We start from the raw sequence: 15,328 nt of genomic DNA, 5'->3' as shown, positions 1-15,328 counted from the left end.
ACAGCCCAAATGCAGTGAGCTTTATCAAGCCCTGGAAAGTTCGGCACATTTGCCCGTTTCCACAGCGTCTGCTGAGCGGTCATTCAGTACAATGGGGTGTCTTAAGACATATCTTACGAAGTACGATGACTGACAAAAGACTGACTGGACTTGCTCTTATGAATATTCACACAGATTTGGAAATCGACAGCGAAGAAGTACTTAAACAATTTGATGCAACTGGCAGAAGGGCAATGCGTTTTGGCTGTAACCCATTATTTGCGCGCGTGTGTGTGTGTGAATGTGCATGCGTTTCTCTCGCCTTTTATCTTTCACCTTTGAATAATGTAACTTATAAACACATCGGCCTGGCAGAAACAAACAAACAAACAAACAAACAACCCAAGAGGCAACACGCATTTCTGGACCGATGAACAGACGCGATTCATGCTCAATCAACTGTTGTTGTTATTGGTAGTGGTGAAGAGGTCAAGAGGAAAGGGCTGTATCACCACTAGTTGTAATAAAAACAGCGCCACCTATCGTATCGGATATGACATGCTTTCGGCCAATGATTCGATTTATTCACTGCCATGTACATTGGGATAATAGCACCTACCCTCGAAAGAAAGCATAGTCCGACTAAGCAAAGATTCGAATTATACCATCATGTAAACACACTGACTGATTAAGGATATATGTCACACATCACAAACACACGTAATCGGAATCTGATGACTCTGCTGTTGTGGGATGTATCAGGGATGGACAGGAGGGTGAGTACAGGAGCCTGGTGGACAACTTTGTGCAGTGGTGTAGGCATAACCACCTGCAGCTGAACGCCACCAAGACCAAGGAGATGGTGGTGGATTTTAGGAGGTCTCAGCCTCCTCTGCTACCAGTCTCCATCGGGGGTGTCAGTGTGGAGGTGGTCAAAACCTACAAGTACTTAGGAGTTCATCTGGACAGTAAACTGGACTGGTCAGCCAACATAGATGCCATCTATAAGAAGGGTCAGAGCCGGCTCTACTTCCTGAGGAGGCTGAGGTCTTTCAATGTCTGCAACAAACTCCTGCGCATGTTTTACCAGTCTGTTGTTGCCAGTGTCCTTTTTTATGCTGTGGTGTGCTGGGGAGGCAGCATGAAGAAGAGGGATGCAGGGCGACTAGACAGGCTGGTGAGAAGGGCAGGAGCTGTTGTTGGCATGGAACTGGACTGCCTAACATCAGTGGCGGAGAAAAGGACATTGAGTAGGCTGCTGACCATCTTGGACAATGACCACCACCCACTACACAGTACTCTTAACGGACAGAGGAGCATTTTCAGTGGCAGACTCCTGTCACTGTCATGCTCATCGGACAGGCTGAGAAAGTCCTTTGTCCCCAGGGCAATACAACTCTACAACGCCACGCAGAAGGGGAGGGGGAGGGAGATGGACTTCTCTGCTTGAGTGTACCTCAGTCTCCCCTCCTCTTCTCAGCTCCTAATTTTTCCATCCCACTGTCCATCTTTTTATCTTTTTACTCTTTTACTGGCTATACTAGCCCATTGCACAGACTGTACTATTTATATCACTTTGCACTATCCTCACACACACAAGCACAAGTACTCAATCCTTGCACTATCCACACAAACACATGAACACTATCTCTCTGCACTCTTTGCACTACTTTCCCCGTGAACATCAACACTGACACAACCAATTTTTGCACACTGTAATATCTGTATAATATCTGTATACACCCCACTCCCTGTGAACATGTTCTCCTTATGTGTATTGTTTTTCTACTGTGATTCTACTGTGATTTGTGTATGTATGTTTGTGAGTTAAGTTAAGTGTATAAGCTACTGGATGACCTAAATTTCCTTCGGGATTAATAAAGTATCCATCTATCTATCTATATATCTATCGATGTTTTTTTGTGTGATAATTAGGTAATAGGTAAGCTAAAAATTACAGTATCTTACGCGAGCTAATTTACCTAGCTAGCTAGCTAGCAATTGAATTACACTTGTGTCGGTGCAATCGCTAGCGGTAAATAAACGTAAATAACTTGAATGACTGATAAAGGATATATGTTACACATCACAAACACACACAATCGATGGGTTTTGGGGGAAATGAGGTAATTGGTTAGCTTAAATTACAGTATCTTAGGCGAGCTAATTGACCTAGCTAGCTATACCGGAATTAACAGTGCTAGCTTTGTGTTTGGTCATATAGCTTTGTAAAAGTTCGGTTAACAAGTCACTTGTGTGTTTAGTTGTATGACTTCGTAAAAGTTCGGTTAACAAGTCAATTGAGTATTGAGCCGTATAACTTCACAAAAATAATAATAATTTAAAGAAAACCGATCGTTTGAATGTCAGGCGATCAACATAATTTCTCAATGAAAAATTAAAGGTCCTGTTATTAGCCAATCAAATGGAGTAAATCACCCACTTCCGGGTTTCAATACGAATTATCTGGTCAACACGTTATCTCTGCCGACACTCCCTGTGACCCTGGTAGGTGGATCACTGTTGACACGCCAGCACTAGCACGTGAAAAGAACAGCCTTCTGTCGTGAAGGCGGCTATGACGTATTTTAGCTATCCAATATTTTGCCTGAATGCTTAACCATAGACATATACCGGTATGTGCTTATATGTCTATGTGGTAGGAAACGACTGCTGAATCTGATGAAAAGACTGCTTCTTGCCTGGCTATTTCTAGACTCGTCAACTTTTTTAAACGTGTTGGTTACTTTTTACCTTTTACATTCCGAAATATTTTGCCAAATACATAGACACACACACACACACAAATAGCCTACCTACATACATGTACATTCATATATTTGTATGGAAAGGTGTATGGTGTTGTCTATGTGGTATTACAGAAAGCCTCTCCTTTCTAGAGTGCCAGACAGGTTCGTTAAGTTAACAAAAAAAAACTGCATACCACTTAATATATCACATGATTTATTTTCAATTGTGAAATACACAACATACAATCTCAAGAATTGTAGTCTATATGACATACAGGTAGATAGAGTGAACACACAGGAAATTAAGGCACATGGCATTATACAAGTTATAAAAGTATGTTTTTCATTGTTAGTTGTTCACAGCCATTTACATGAATGTCGGTAAAAAAATCTATGTTTTGCAGGTGACATAATACAGTCAATCATATGTGATAATAAAAACAACTAAATAAGATTTTAAAACAGTCAACAGCAACACTCAACTATTTAGGCAATAATACAAATACAATCAGCTAATTTTATTCTTGCACTCGATAGTTTACTTGACTCATATAGACACATTAAAGCTTTTATAGGTGAGTTACTTATGACTCTATGTAGAAACACCTCAGCACTCATTGTATTTCATCCTGTTTAAAATACAGAATAAATTTTCAGCTAACAGCTTCAATGTCATATTGTTCAGAATTCTTACCCTAATGCCAGTTTTCCATAATATAGCTGTCAAGTGGAGTGCACAGGATTAAGATTCCAAAGCATATGTAACAAACTGTTATTGGAAACGATGTGGCGGGCAAAAGAACATTTCCTCTACACAGTAAATCGATATTATCATATTTGATAACAGCAACACATGTACGTACCTCCTGTTTACTCCTATTTATCCATTGCAATGACCTAAATACCACAGTGTTTTAAAAACATATTCATAATATTTTGTGGTGCAGTTCTCAGTGATTAGTTTCCTGTTTTCCAAGAAATTGTTCATAGCATGTGCATTTCGGGATAACCTGAGTAATTGCTACCCAATTTTAACCAACCAATAGTACCACAGATAAAATAATCTAATACATAAAGTTCTTATTGGGTGATACCACATTTTCCACAGGAAGGAATCCAATTAACGCACGGAAGCATTTGCTCAAATGGACAGAACTTCCATTTGTTTTTTGAAATAGCACTTGACCCGAGGAAGGCTCATAAGTGCTGGTCTAGGTTCTCTCCCTCCAAATCACATTTGATCATATCAGCGAAGGGCTTCACTTGTTTGGCGACCTTCTTGAGGTTGGCCTCATGGAGGAGAACCTGAGTGAGGTATTTCTCACGTTTGATTTGTTCCTTCACCTTGTCGGGCACATCAGGGATGGCATAGGACAGCACAAACTTGGTGAAGTACACAATGTGCTGGGGAAAAAAAAGAAGATTTAAAGCAAACATTACAGAAATGTTCAGGAAACGAACACGCATTAAATACATCCACGGTGGTTTAAACAGACATGTAGTTCATTTCAGTGATAAACAAAAGATAAAAGGCAAGGACTCTAACCTCAACAACAATGATGAAGGCTAGTTTGGCAGCTATGACATGCCAATAGTAGATGTTGTGGTCATACTGTCTGGGGTGACTTGGAGGGAATCTGAAGTCTCGATACCTAAAATGAAAAACGGGGAGGTATCAAAGTTAAACAAATTATATAAGGTTTAGGCATACACCTAATATTGAGGTAAAAGACTTTTTTGGGAATGCTCTTTTGTAAAGTGAAATCTCTGTCTGAAGAGCACATGCTTGCTCACACACAGTCTTTGTTGCCCACATTTTTTTATTAAAATCTTAATCACAACCTTTTTTAGAAAAAAATGATTACTGATAATCAGTGAAGAAAAAAAGGTAGGTAAAGTAAAACTGGTCTATTTGCCAACATTTTTATACTATTTATGCTGCGTTATTGTTTAGTACCTGCAGGTGGTGCTGTTGTTAAACCAATAAGGAATGACTTCGTCAAGAGGCATACTGTCGATTGTGAAATCACTGATGTTAAAAATGGAGAGTGTGTTGTTGATGTAGCCTGTCATGGTGTGGCTGGTATTCTCCGTATATGGTGACACAGAAAAGGACCAGTAATACACCAGACGTGGAATCATGTCTGATGTGAAGGCAATTATGGCTGCCTACAACAGAAACATAAAGTGTACATTTCAGAAATACACCAGGCAGATTCCAAATCTCTATGAATTAAACAACAGTTTACATCTGTGGCTTATCTTATACAGTGGTTAGTTCAAGCTACTTACACATTAAAAGCTAGACTCGACTGTGCTTGTTTAGATTTTTAGTCTGATCTTTTTGCCATTATTGCTGTATCTGAATGCTAAGCTAAATATTTATGGTGTATGCTGCACTGATGCAGTTCGGCATACTGTCAAATAGCTCACATTGGTCGCTACAGCCAAGATGGCAACACCCTGAAGAATTGGTTGCCACGCTCCAATATCTTGGGCCTTTTCCGGCACAATCCGGCGGAATTGTGTAGTCAGCTTCCACGCATCCACACGGATCTCAAGCAGGTTATTCACCAGGGCCAGAAGAGGAGCCAGAGGGAAAGAGGCCACGAAGAGTGTGACAAAGCCAAACTGGATTACTGGGCAGAAACAAAAGGGTAATTCGATTAGCAAATATCATACAGTTTGAGTATCGAAATCAAATTCACTGTTAGTGGTGCTTTTGGTAATAGCATTTCTGGATTTTCGCTGTGAAACAAGTGCCTTTTTGCATTGGTGAATCGTCAAGGTGAATTTCAAAACTCTTATCGCATAAATCAATAGAGATTATACTTCTCGGCTCTCTGGATTTTTTTATTTGCCTTCATTTAGTCTGTGTACTTAATGTCTCACCCATTTCCAGGTACTCATAGAACAGGCCCAACTTTCCCAGCGGCTGCAGCTGGTAGTCCTGCTCCCAACGTGGAATTATTTTCTCAGACTTCACTTTATTGCAGTGACGGAAAATCAGATTTTTTACCCACCTGAGGAAAGACGAGACATGTTGAGCCACAAGACAATCCATTTCTGTTCAAGTCATTTTATTGTGAAAAGGCATATATAGCCTGAGATAAACTAGTATATACTTGCTTAAAGCCATATCCTGTAGGTTTTTGCAATCTTGTAATGGTATGTTTTTGTAGGTAGCATATTTCATACCATCCTCAAATTCATTTTAATGATACATGGTCATGTGATGTGGAGTTACCTATTCCAAAACAATTGCTAAAGTGCAAGTCTGTTGGTGTTTGTAAGTTTGCAAGTATGTTGGCTAATAGATGTTACTTTCAGACAGTAAAGGCAAGGTTAAAGCTGTACATGTCTGGATGTTCATTTATGTTCCTCAAACATAAAAGAGGCTACAGCGGGCTAGACTCTGAAAGCACAGACGGCCGATGTGGGTACGCTTGTGACAGCTGATAACTGTGTGGGAAGATGTGGTGAGTGTGAGGCAATTTGCGGGGAGTGAACAACAAACACTGACGGAAGCAGAACTTCCTGTATGTTATTCCAGATGGCCTTGCCTCCCATAATGACACTGAGCTGAGTGGTCAGTTCAATAAGACATCCTCCAGGATCACACTAGCAAGGAAAAAAATAGGCAACATTAATTGATTAACCAGCCATCAGAGGCTGAATGACTACATTCTGTCAGAATCTTTTATGTCAAAGAATCTGCAGGATAATGACATATTGTCATATAATAGGCATATGGGAACTTTATGTTCTGTCTACAGTTGTATCTTGAGTTATTTATTTAATGTCTCACCTCCTCATTTCGATACAACCCCATCCAGTACACAGGCTGTCCTGGGTAGCCCACCACTTTGCCCTTGAAAAAGGCCACGTAGAAACATGAAGAGTAGTAGTTCACGAACTGGAAGAGGAACATCTTAAGCGTCAGACTGTTCTCATAGTCTGTCCTTGTCCTTGGGAGCTCTGGGTTGCACAAGAATGGAATATTGTGTCAAAGTCACGCTGCATAAAGGTATTATTACTGATATCTTCATTATATCACATTAGGGGGAACGGTAGGAAACCCAATGATGCCAGGTAAAATTACCTTCTGAAATAAGAAGTGTAATAACTGAAATAACTGCAAACTACAAAACTGCATTTGTGTGTTGTCTTTGTGGTTTAGACTTTTTTAGGTCACAGGAGAGTAAGGAGGAAGTCTGAAAAAGCAGATGTGCACACTAAAAAGTAGATGCCATGCACATTTCCTCTTCTGTAAAAGACAGCATCAGATTGTGCTGTGACAAGTGATACACTGCTGTTGTGGGAAGGTTTCGAGCACTAATTCCCTGATATAGAAACATAAGACCCCCTAACCCCACACCTGTATGTACATTTGATTCACCTGCCTCAGTTTGATATGATGCATTGGCTCTGACTCTGATCACTAATCTGAGACCATAGCAAACAAACTTTTTACACCCACCAAAGTCGGTTATCCAGATGGCAACCTTCTCATAGAGGTTGTTGAGGATCATGATGATGACAACGCTGATGATAGATGCAGTGACAGTGGTTGCCATCTGTGGCGTCACATACTCTTTGAAAGGCTCCAGTCCTTTGATGTCTTCACGCAGCCTTATAGAGAAGGTGAAGAAGACGGCGAGTCGGTAGATAATCACACCCACCACTGACGCGACGATGAGAAAAATCTGTCATCGCAGGTAATAAATAAATAAAAAAGAGGGACTTAAATTATAAGAGGGACTGTGATAAACATTTCATAGTATCTATTCTTCTTGATTAATTGTAATTCACTGATAATATGCCACTTAATTGTAAATTATTACCAAATAAAGTTCTGTATCTACAGACTCAGGTGTGAATTGCAGTATGATAATTGTACAGTTTGTGGATGTGATAGGACGTGATATACTATGTGAAGTAAGCAAAGATAGAGCTAATCTGCACTTGTACAGAATGGCAACAGGGTTATAACTGATGTGAATAACTACCCAGAAAAGAACAGTCCCAATTCCGCAAGACACTCTCACACACTTCCCACAGGCAGTGTAAGGCACCTTCTCTTCTGCCTGTTTAGTGAAACAAGTCAATGATTCGTCATCAAACAAGTCAATGAATCAACTTTCAAGAATTGCACAATTTTTCAAACTAGCACATTGGGACGCTTGTACAGATCCAAGCAAATATTTCAGAGTAGTTGGAGTCTAGAAGTCATCTAGAGGCCTCTACCAGCTATGCTATAGAAAACTGCTGGTATGCCATAGCAGACCAACAATGCATTACTCAGTGGGGTTGTCCTTCTTGAGGCAGCACCAACGCTGGCCTGGCCTGTATTGTTGGTTTACCAGCCTGTATTTGGACTGACGTTTTATTGTAACCTAATGAATGAGTTACACACCCTGGGAAAAATAATATTCCTGACACCTGTTAACAGTTTAAAACCCATTTCCTGTCGTAACATTATGCAAAACAGATTTGTGAGGTGTTCCTGATGTATTAAGAAGAATCCAGACTTGTACGTTTCTCTGTAGTGGCTAATTTGCTTCTCCAAAAAGATTTTACTGGCTGTCAACAAGTCGAAATAATAATAGCACAGCAGGCTTTCAAAGTGTCTATGCTGAATTTCCTCTCATACATACCCCGGTGACCGGATTGGTCCTCTGGTAAAGGCACTTGGCCTCATACTCCGGCCTTGGCTGCTCCTCCTGCTCTAGGAACTCCACTGTGTCCCATTCGTACTCCAGCCTAGCCTGATAGCGTTTCCAGAGCTCTAGAAACAGTGTCACTGAAGAAAACCAGACGTTAAACTAGAATGTGTTCACAGGCGCTAACAGTAGTGCCAGTTTGCTGTACTAGGAAAAACATCATACCTCCCAACTGTGCATGGCAAATTGAAAGGTCAATGATAAATTGTCATACCTCTTCACAAATGATATTATATAACTCACCCCAAATTGCCATAAATACAGCAAACACCAACGTTCCATAGTTGTCAAATATGCAAAGATCCTAAAAAGTAAAAAAAAAAACGTAAGCGTAACCCTTGGAACAAGCCATGCAGATATAAAGAGGTATGTTTTGTATGCTTTGTGAAAGCCAAGTAGACTCCTTTTACTTTGGCAGTACAGATACTTAAGGGCTGAAAGCAATGCAGAACATCATGACCTAAAGGTTCACTTGTATTGCACTCGTGTTCTGCAGTGTGTTACTCACTTTAGAAGTCTCGCAGGTGCTGTTGAGCCGCCAGTAAGAGCAGAATCTGTCACATCGAGGGCACATGATGATCTTTCCACCAATCTCAGGGTCACACACCTCTTTGCTGTCCAATTGAGGAGTTTAATGACCAATCAATTTACATACAGTACAACCAACAGGCATCAGTATGTTGCTCTGAAGTGCAGGTAGTAAAGCAGGCTGATATTGCACTGATATTGTATACTTTAAACTGAAAGGGAGTTCTATAAATCACTTTAAAGTACAGTATGTATAACTTTGTTTGAATTTTAGGATAGATTAACCATCTAATCTCTAATTTCTGTGTGTAAGGAAGTCAAAATAATGGGAGATGATGTTCTTTTCTGTAAGGTAAACGATAACCTTCAGCATTGTATGTGAAATAAATACTACAGATGTTACAGATCCCTATTTTACCTCCATGTGCTGGTTTCCCGTGTTCTATAGCCAAAGATGAAACAGCAGAGGCCCACAATGGCAGCTAGTGTCAGCATAAGTGTGTAGAATCCCAGCCAGGCAAAATAAATTCCAATTTTCTCTCCATAATATTTCCTAAAGAGACAAAACATTTTATTAAAAAAAATTTCCCCATAATAACATCGGTGCATGTATTGATCACAAACACAAAGACACACACCTGATGAGGTCCAGAGGCTGCATCTTGTAGAAGCTTTTTGGATTGGCCCACTCGGTGTACAGCAGATACCTTTCATTGGGACATCCTTCGTCTTGGGATTTGATATTGAATCGGCCCTGTGAATTGACAGGGGCACAGTCATTTCTGTGCAAAACCTGAAGAGGCTTATCACTCTCACACAGCAGCAAACCAGTGTTGCTGGGAGAATATCTTTTGGTAACATGTGGTTTCGATGAAAGCTGGAACCATCTTCGGTCATTTCCTGTCCCAAGACTCTACAGCCCACAGAACACCAGGTGGGGCAGGAAACAGAAGATTTTCATTATCACGGCTAAGTCTCTTGGTAGCCATTTTTGCTAATAGAGAGAAAGAGAGCAGGATAGGCCTGGTTCCTACGATGGAACTAGAATGGGCGTTTTCAACACAGGAACTTCATGTGAATGCACGAACAGGAAAGCTGACTAAAGAATCATGACCCAGACTCTAGCAGACGAAAAGACTTTGTATTGTATCAAATACTGAGAATAACAGACAGCTGATTAACATGAGTTAAAGGTTGTTGTGGGGGGGAAATTTTTTTTTAGTTTTTGTTCACTCCTCAAGATGAACTCAACATGACAATAAAATGCCAATATTTCATTCAAGCAATTTATCATCATTATGCCAGACCAGAAGAGGACACAAAACATGACGAAATCAGTTTGGCGTGGGTCATTACATTGCAATACTAGTACCAGCCTCAGTTATTGTAAAACCACAGGACTTCAGCAATGACCCACCCTCCCCCACTGCTCTTACATCATGGAGGGGGTAGGCAGCCTTGTACACGCCTCCATCCAGCAGCTTGTGGATGCCAAACTTTTTCACAGCTCCCCGTTCTTCATATGGGGCTCGACAGAGAATGTAGTACGCCTAACAATAAAAGCAAGGGTAACATCACTGACAAACATTCAGTTGTGCAACACACGTTTTATATTCAAGGAGTTCTCTGTTTTTGTGATCTCTTGCTAAAGACACAATCTCCCACCAACCAACACTGCAGTCCAACAGTGCCAGTGTCTTAAGTCTTAAGAAGTAGACTGTATTAGAAAGTATGTGTCATGTAATGTTTTTGCAAGATATAGAGACATTCCACAAATGTCAAGCAACATATAATTAGCGTGATGGTGGTGCACCAACCATTCTGCTTCTCATTGCAGGTGTGAAGAATTCATCCTGGTCTTTAATGATGAAGTACTCCAGCCTGTTCTTCTCAAAGGGAGCAGTGAAGAACTCTGTCTCCGTGGCGATGACGTCCTCACTGGGGTAGAAGTACTTTGTGAAGCAGCTGAATGGTGAGGACTTAGAGGCCAGGTCATTGGCCTGGATAGGCAGTTTGATGTGGAGGACTTCAGCATATGTACATAGCACCTCCCAGGGCATGTGGACCTTCACAAAGAGGATTTTCTCATCCACAACCTGAAAGGAGCATGCAGTAGAAACTGTTAAAAAACTGTCTGCAATCGGGTTCAAATTAAAATGTCTTCCAAATCATATCTTTTTGCTATTCACATGATCTAGAGAACTGTGTTTATTTAACTTCTATTGAAATCTAAGTAGTCATCAGGCCTGGCGTTTTCAACATGAAAAACTCTGTCATTGTTTTGAAAAAAAAAAAAAAGTGAGAATGTAATACAAATCATGATTCTTCTAGCCATGTGCCTTTTTGTTGCTGTTCTTAAAATGTGTAGGCTTGAAAATCAGATGGGTTTTGACTATGGGACACCACATTTATACCACAAGTTAACAGTCACGCCTATGGCTTTGCCCCACAACCGCCTGTCAGATTCACTCACAGATCTAGTTGCTTCCAGCTCCATGCCCATGTTCATCAGACTGGCTTCAAAATGCTCTCTCCTACGCTGTAGAGAGTAATCAGGGATAACACACACACACACACACACACACACACACACACACATGCAGTAGAATGATAAGGTGAAGATGAACGACTTGCACACAAACTGGCCAGCCACTTCCTGTTGGTACATATAAACTATAATAGAGAAGTAAGTGTATGTGGAATTGATCACTGCTTGCTTAAACAGCCGTTAATGTAGCCAGAGCACATTGTGATTTTGTAATTAAAATCTTTCAGCTGTCTGGCTGCATCCCAAAACATCTGTTGTGAAAGATCTGAAAAGGGTGGTTTCAACATGGAGGGGATTTCTTTAGCCTCCTACATGTCTGCTTATTTCATAACATGTGTAACATTTACACATCCAATCTGAACTTAATTAGAAATAAAAACATAAACTTAACTCACATCCAGGATAATGACAGGAGATACAAGTCACATCATCTTTGAATAGTATGTTTCCAAGTAAATATCAAAGTCATTTTCTCAAAATAGTTATTTTTAAGAGGGATAGTCTTTATTGAACCAATCAAGTACCTCTGCACAGCAAGACAGAACAATGTCTTAACATATCTGCAATGAAGTTCCTAGTCCTCATGTATTACACCCTCAGCGATACAATTCGCAAATAAACAAGCTCTTCCAATGTTCTCTTCAAGCAACCCACGTGTATTGATTTTTTTTTTGTACAATCTGTTTCTCAGATGAACATTAAACCCTCACTTTTAATGCACTGTGGCCACAAACACTTACTTTTCGCCGCTGGAAGGTGTTCTTTTTATCCAAATCCTTCTTGCTCTCATCCTCGTACACCAACACAAAGTCAATGCGCCGCTTGCCATCATTAAAAAAAAGGGAGTCAGGATTTTGGTCGAATTCCGCCTGGGGACAAAACACAGAAATGTCAGGAAGTTCAGCATCTTCAAACTCGAATACGTCCTCGTCCATCGTGTCATACATATTCTTTCAGGACAGAGCAGAATGTCTGGTGCTACAAATGGGTTTCCTCCCAGTTCCACATAACTACCCAACTGGAATCCCTGGCTGATACGGAAAACCGAGCGATGAGTTCACTCTGGGAAATACTGACCCACCCAAGTTCTTTCAATGAATACAAGCTTTGCAGAGGTTTTAAATGGGCTTACATGGGCAATTCAATGCATGGACGTGCTACAATATACTTATAGGTTGAGAGTTAACTTGCCCTTTTCTTCACTTTTAAAGGGACATTATTCAACTCATGTCCAAGATTTTGGAAAACCTTCAGTGTTGTTGTGAGGAGCTGGGACTGACCTGTTCCACTTTAGGCACTATTCCTCCGGCAGATCTGTATGATGGCAGATAGTTCTCTGAATAAACTGCAAATGCACAGGGATTTACAACAGTTATCCTCTTTTCTGATTATTTTAAACATAGCCATTGTTATAAAAATCTCACATTTGAATGGTGGATCATTAAAGCACAATCAAGGTGCCTAGAATTAAACCATCTGTTATACTATAACCTTTTCAAATGCTGTAACAGGATTATGTACTATAATGTCTATTACAGAAAGCATATTGTTTCTGATGAACAAACAAACCAAACAGCCCAAAGAGGATGGCCTTATGGTCAACCTAACTCGAATCAGATGTTTCTGTTTTGTTTGGAAAACTATCTCATAGCAACGCCTGGGAAGGTCTATAAATTCCACTTCAATGGCACTGCGTGTTTAAAGCCAAAGCATTCCAGCACTGGATGCACTGCAATACCAGTAATGTTTTGACCTGGACTGGTTTAACTACTCTGAGAAAAATTCCTCTAATGCAGGCAACTTCTAATGCAAACTAACAAGTCATCGTCTACACTGGTTAAGGTCAGCAATATGCATAATTCATACGATATAGATCACCCCCTTAATAGGACTTGACGAATGAAGTGCAGCCCACTGAATCAGCACATAAATGTTTGAATAGGCTATACGCGAGTGAACATATTCCTAATGCTAACAAACGAATGTAACGTTCGTGTCTACTGTAGTCTTTCCAACAATAGGTCCGGTTGAGCAATATAAGTTATTCTAAATGTTGACAAAGTAAAGGCTCGAACTTCATGAAGTTTAGCCCAAGCTGGGTGTCATGCACATAGTTAGTAAACTGGACCATGATCTCTCCTGTAGGCTACCATGGGATGTAGGCTACAAAGACAGTTTGAGGATTGCAAAATATGGTAAGGCATTCTTAGCCTACCCAGATATAATCAAAGCAATTTGAACTGAACAAATATCCAGGATAAGGCTACTCGTAGCCTTAACTCACCAACATCATCTAACAAGCCCATCTCCGTCCCTTCCTCAAGATCTCTATCCGAGTCCATCTCAGAAATGTTATCCCCTTCCTCACTCATTTTCGTTTCTGTAAAGCGTAAAAAAACAGGAGTGAATCGCCTAAACCCGAAGTGGTATCTAGTCTACCTGTCGCAAAATGTTAAAGTTATGTAAATACACTCATTCTTGCAAATGGGCCTGCTGGGACACTATTTTGTCTGAAAATGGCATCATCGGCATGTCAGTTCAAGCCAAGACATGTGAAAGGAAACGCTAGGCGTGGCAGAAAGATTTTTTCACCACTGAACTTCCATGAAGTGAACGCCCCCTCAACCATATGAGTATGCCCGTCACTTCGTAGGCTACATTAGTCAACTTCTCGTTCTTTCGATTACCCTCTGGAGAGCTTATGTAGGCCTATGTCTGGCAAAAAAAACATGGACGTGTACTCTTTAAAGATCAGCAATTCTTTGACGACAAATTAATGGGGGGTTATCTTTCGGAGAATCGAGTGCCATCTACTAGGACTGATTTTGCTTGCAAGTTTTTGAGACGATGCACCTTGACTTTATGCACACTGACGTGTTGCGTGTGCCCGGGGGCTGCGTTGCGTCTCGGGTGCGTGTGTGATTTGAGCTTGCCTATACTGGCCGTCAATACACAACCAGTTTGGTATCATCCTTCCTTGATGAGTGGTCCGGAAAGTGTAGACCAGAAAATGACGAGACTAGTTGTACACAAGAAATCAATCACGTGACTTGTATTGCCCTCGTTCAGAGCGATGGAGAGAGAGAAGGGGAGAAAGAGCGCCCAAAGGGAAACTACTAATTCTAGCCTACATTGGGTTTCGATACACATGTAGCCTCCACTTTCCCCTTTCATAACATGCAATTGCTAAAATGGTTAAAAAATATAATATTTATATTTCTGTCATGTCTGTGACATATAGCCCACACATCAAAACTGAAGAAAATGCTGTCAGTGTATGTAATGTTGCTGATAAGATGTCAATATGACTATTAAAACATTTACTGTCGGGCACAATGACTGCGTTGAGTGAGCAGATGTGTGTTACGGCTGCGTTACCTGTTGATTTTCATTTCTGCGCCCATTTCAAGAGGTTAACTTCTAACTTCTAAGCGAGCATACACACTGCCTGTGTGAGACGTGTGCAAACGCGAGTAATTTAGAGTTTCGGCGTGCAGTGTATTTCAAGCGTGAGGAAAGCGGTTATCTGCAAAAACAGACTGTCCAAATATGTTTTAATTGTCCTATTGACATCATAGGAGCAACATGACATAAACTGACACCTTTCACTGCAGTGAAAGACGGCAACCATACCTGCAGGCTAGGCGAAGCTAGCCTATTATTGAAGAGAATATATAATTAAGATAATAGTGTTAGCTTAATAACAATCGTAATATCTGCTTTCATACACATATGTAATACACATCATGCATTCGTTTTTACAACGGTCAAGAGTATTTAACATGATGTAGGCCATAGTC

General features: G+C 40.5%; 1 protein-coding gene across 1 annotated transcript; it reads right to left on the bottom strand.

Moving 5' to 3' along the window:
• Positions 1-2,926: 2,926 nt before the first annotated feature.
• LOC105897547 (anoctamin-6-like) lies at positions 2,927-14,100 on the bottom strand. Its single transcript, XM_031582474.2, has 20 exons — positions 13,813-14,100; positions 12,809-12,873; positions 12,269-12,397; positions 11,454-11,519; positions 10,798-11,076; positions 10,417-10,530; positions 9,619-9,734; positions 9,399-9,533; positions 8,961-9,066; positions 8,696-8,756; positions 8,387-8,532; positions 7,739-7,816; positions 7,210-7,435; positions 6,538-6,707; positions 6,253-6,350; positions 5,622-5,752; positions 5,163-5,368; positions 4,687-4,898; positions 4,276-4,381; positions 2,927-4,133 (listed from the first exon to the last, which is right to left on the bottom strand). Exons 1-20 carry the CDS (start codon positions 13,898-13,900, stop codon positions 3,927-3,929), a joined length of 2,739 nt encoding a protein of 912 aa, XP_031438334.1. The 5' UTR covers positions 13,901-14,100; the 3' UTR covers positions 2,927-3,926.
• Between the last annotated feature and the right edge of the window lie 1,228 nt (positions 14,101-15,328).

The sequence above is a fragment of the Clupea harengus genome, chromosome 16, assembly GCF_900700415.2.
Source record: "Clupea harengus chromosome 16, Ch_v2.0.2, whole genome shotgun sequence".
Taxonomy (NCBI): domain Eukaryota; kingdom Metazoa; phylum Chordata; class Actinopteri; order Clupeiformes; family Clupeidae; genus Clupea; species Clupea harengus.
This window is presented reverse-complemented; position numbering and strand designations above follow the sequence as displayed.

Coding starts and splice junctions, on each gene's coding strand:
- LOC105897547 (XM_031582474.2), bottom strand. CDS start 13,900: ATGAGTGAGGAAGGGGATAACATTTCTGAGATGGACTCGGATAGAGAT. Junction 12,398..12,808: donor TAGTGCCTAAAGTGGAACAG/GTCAGTCCCAGC, acceptor TTTTGTCCCCAG/GCGGAATTCGACCAAAATCC. Junction 10,531..10,797: donor CTGCAATGAGAAGCAGAATG/GTTGGTGCACCA, acceptor TTTTATTGTTAG/GCGTACTACATTCTCTGTCG.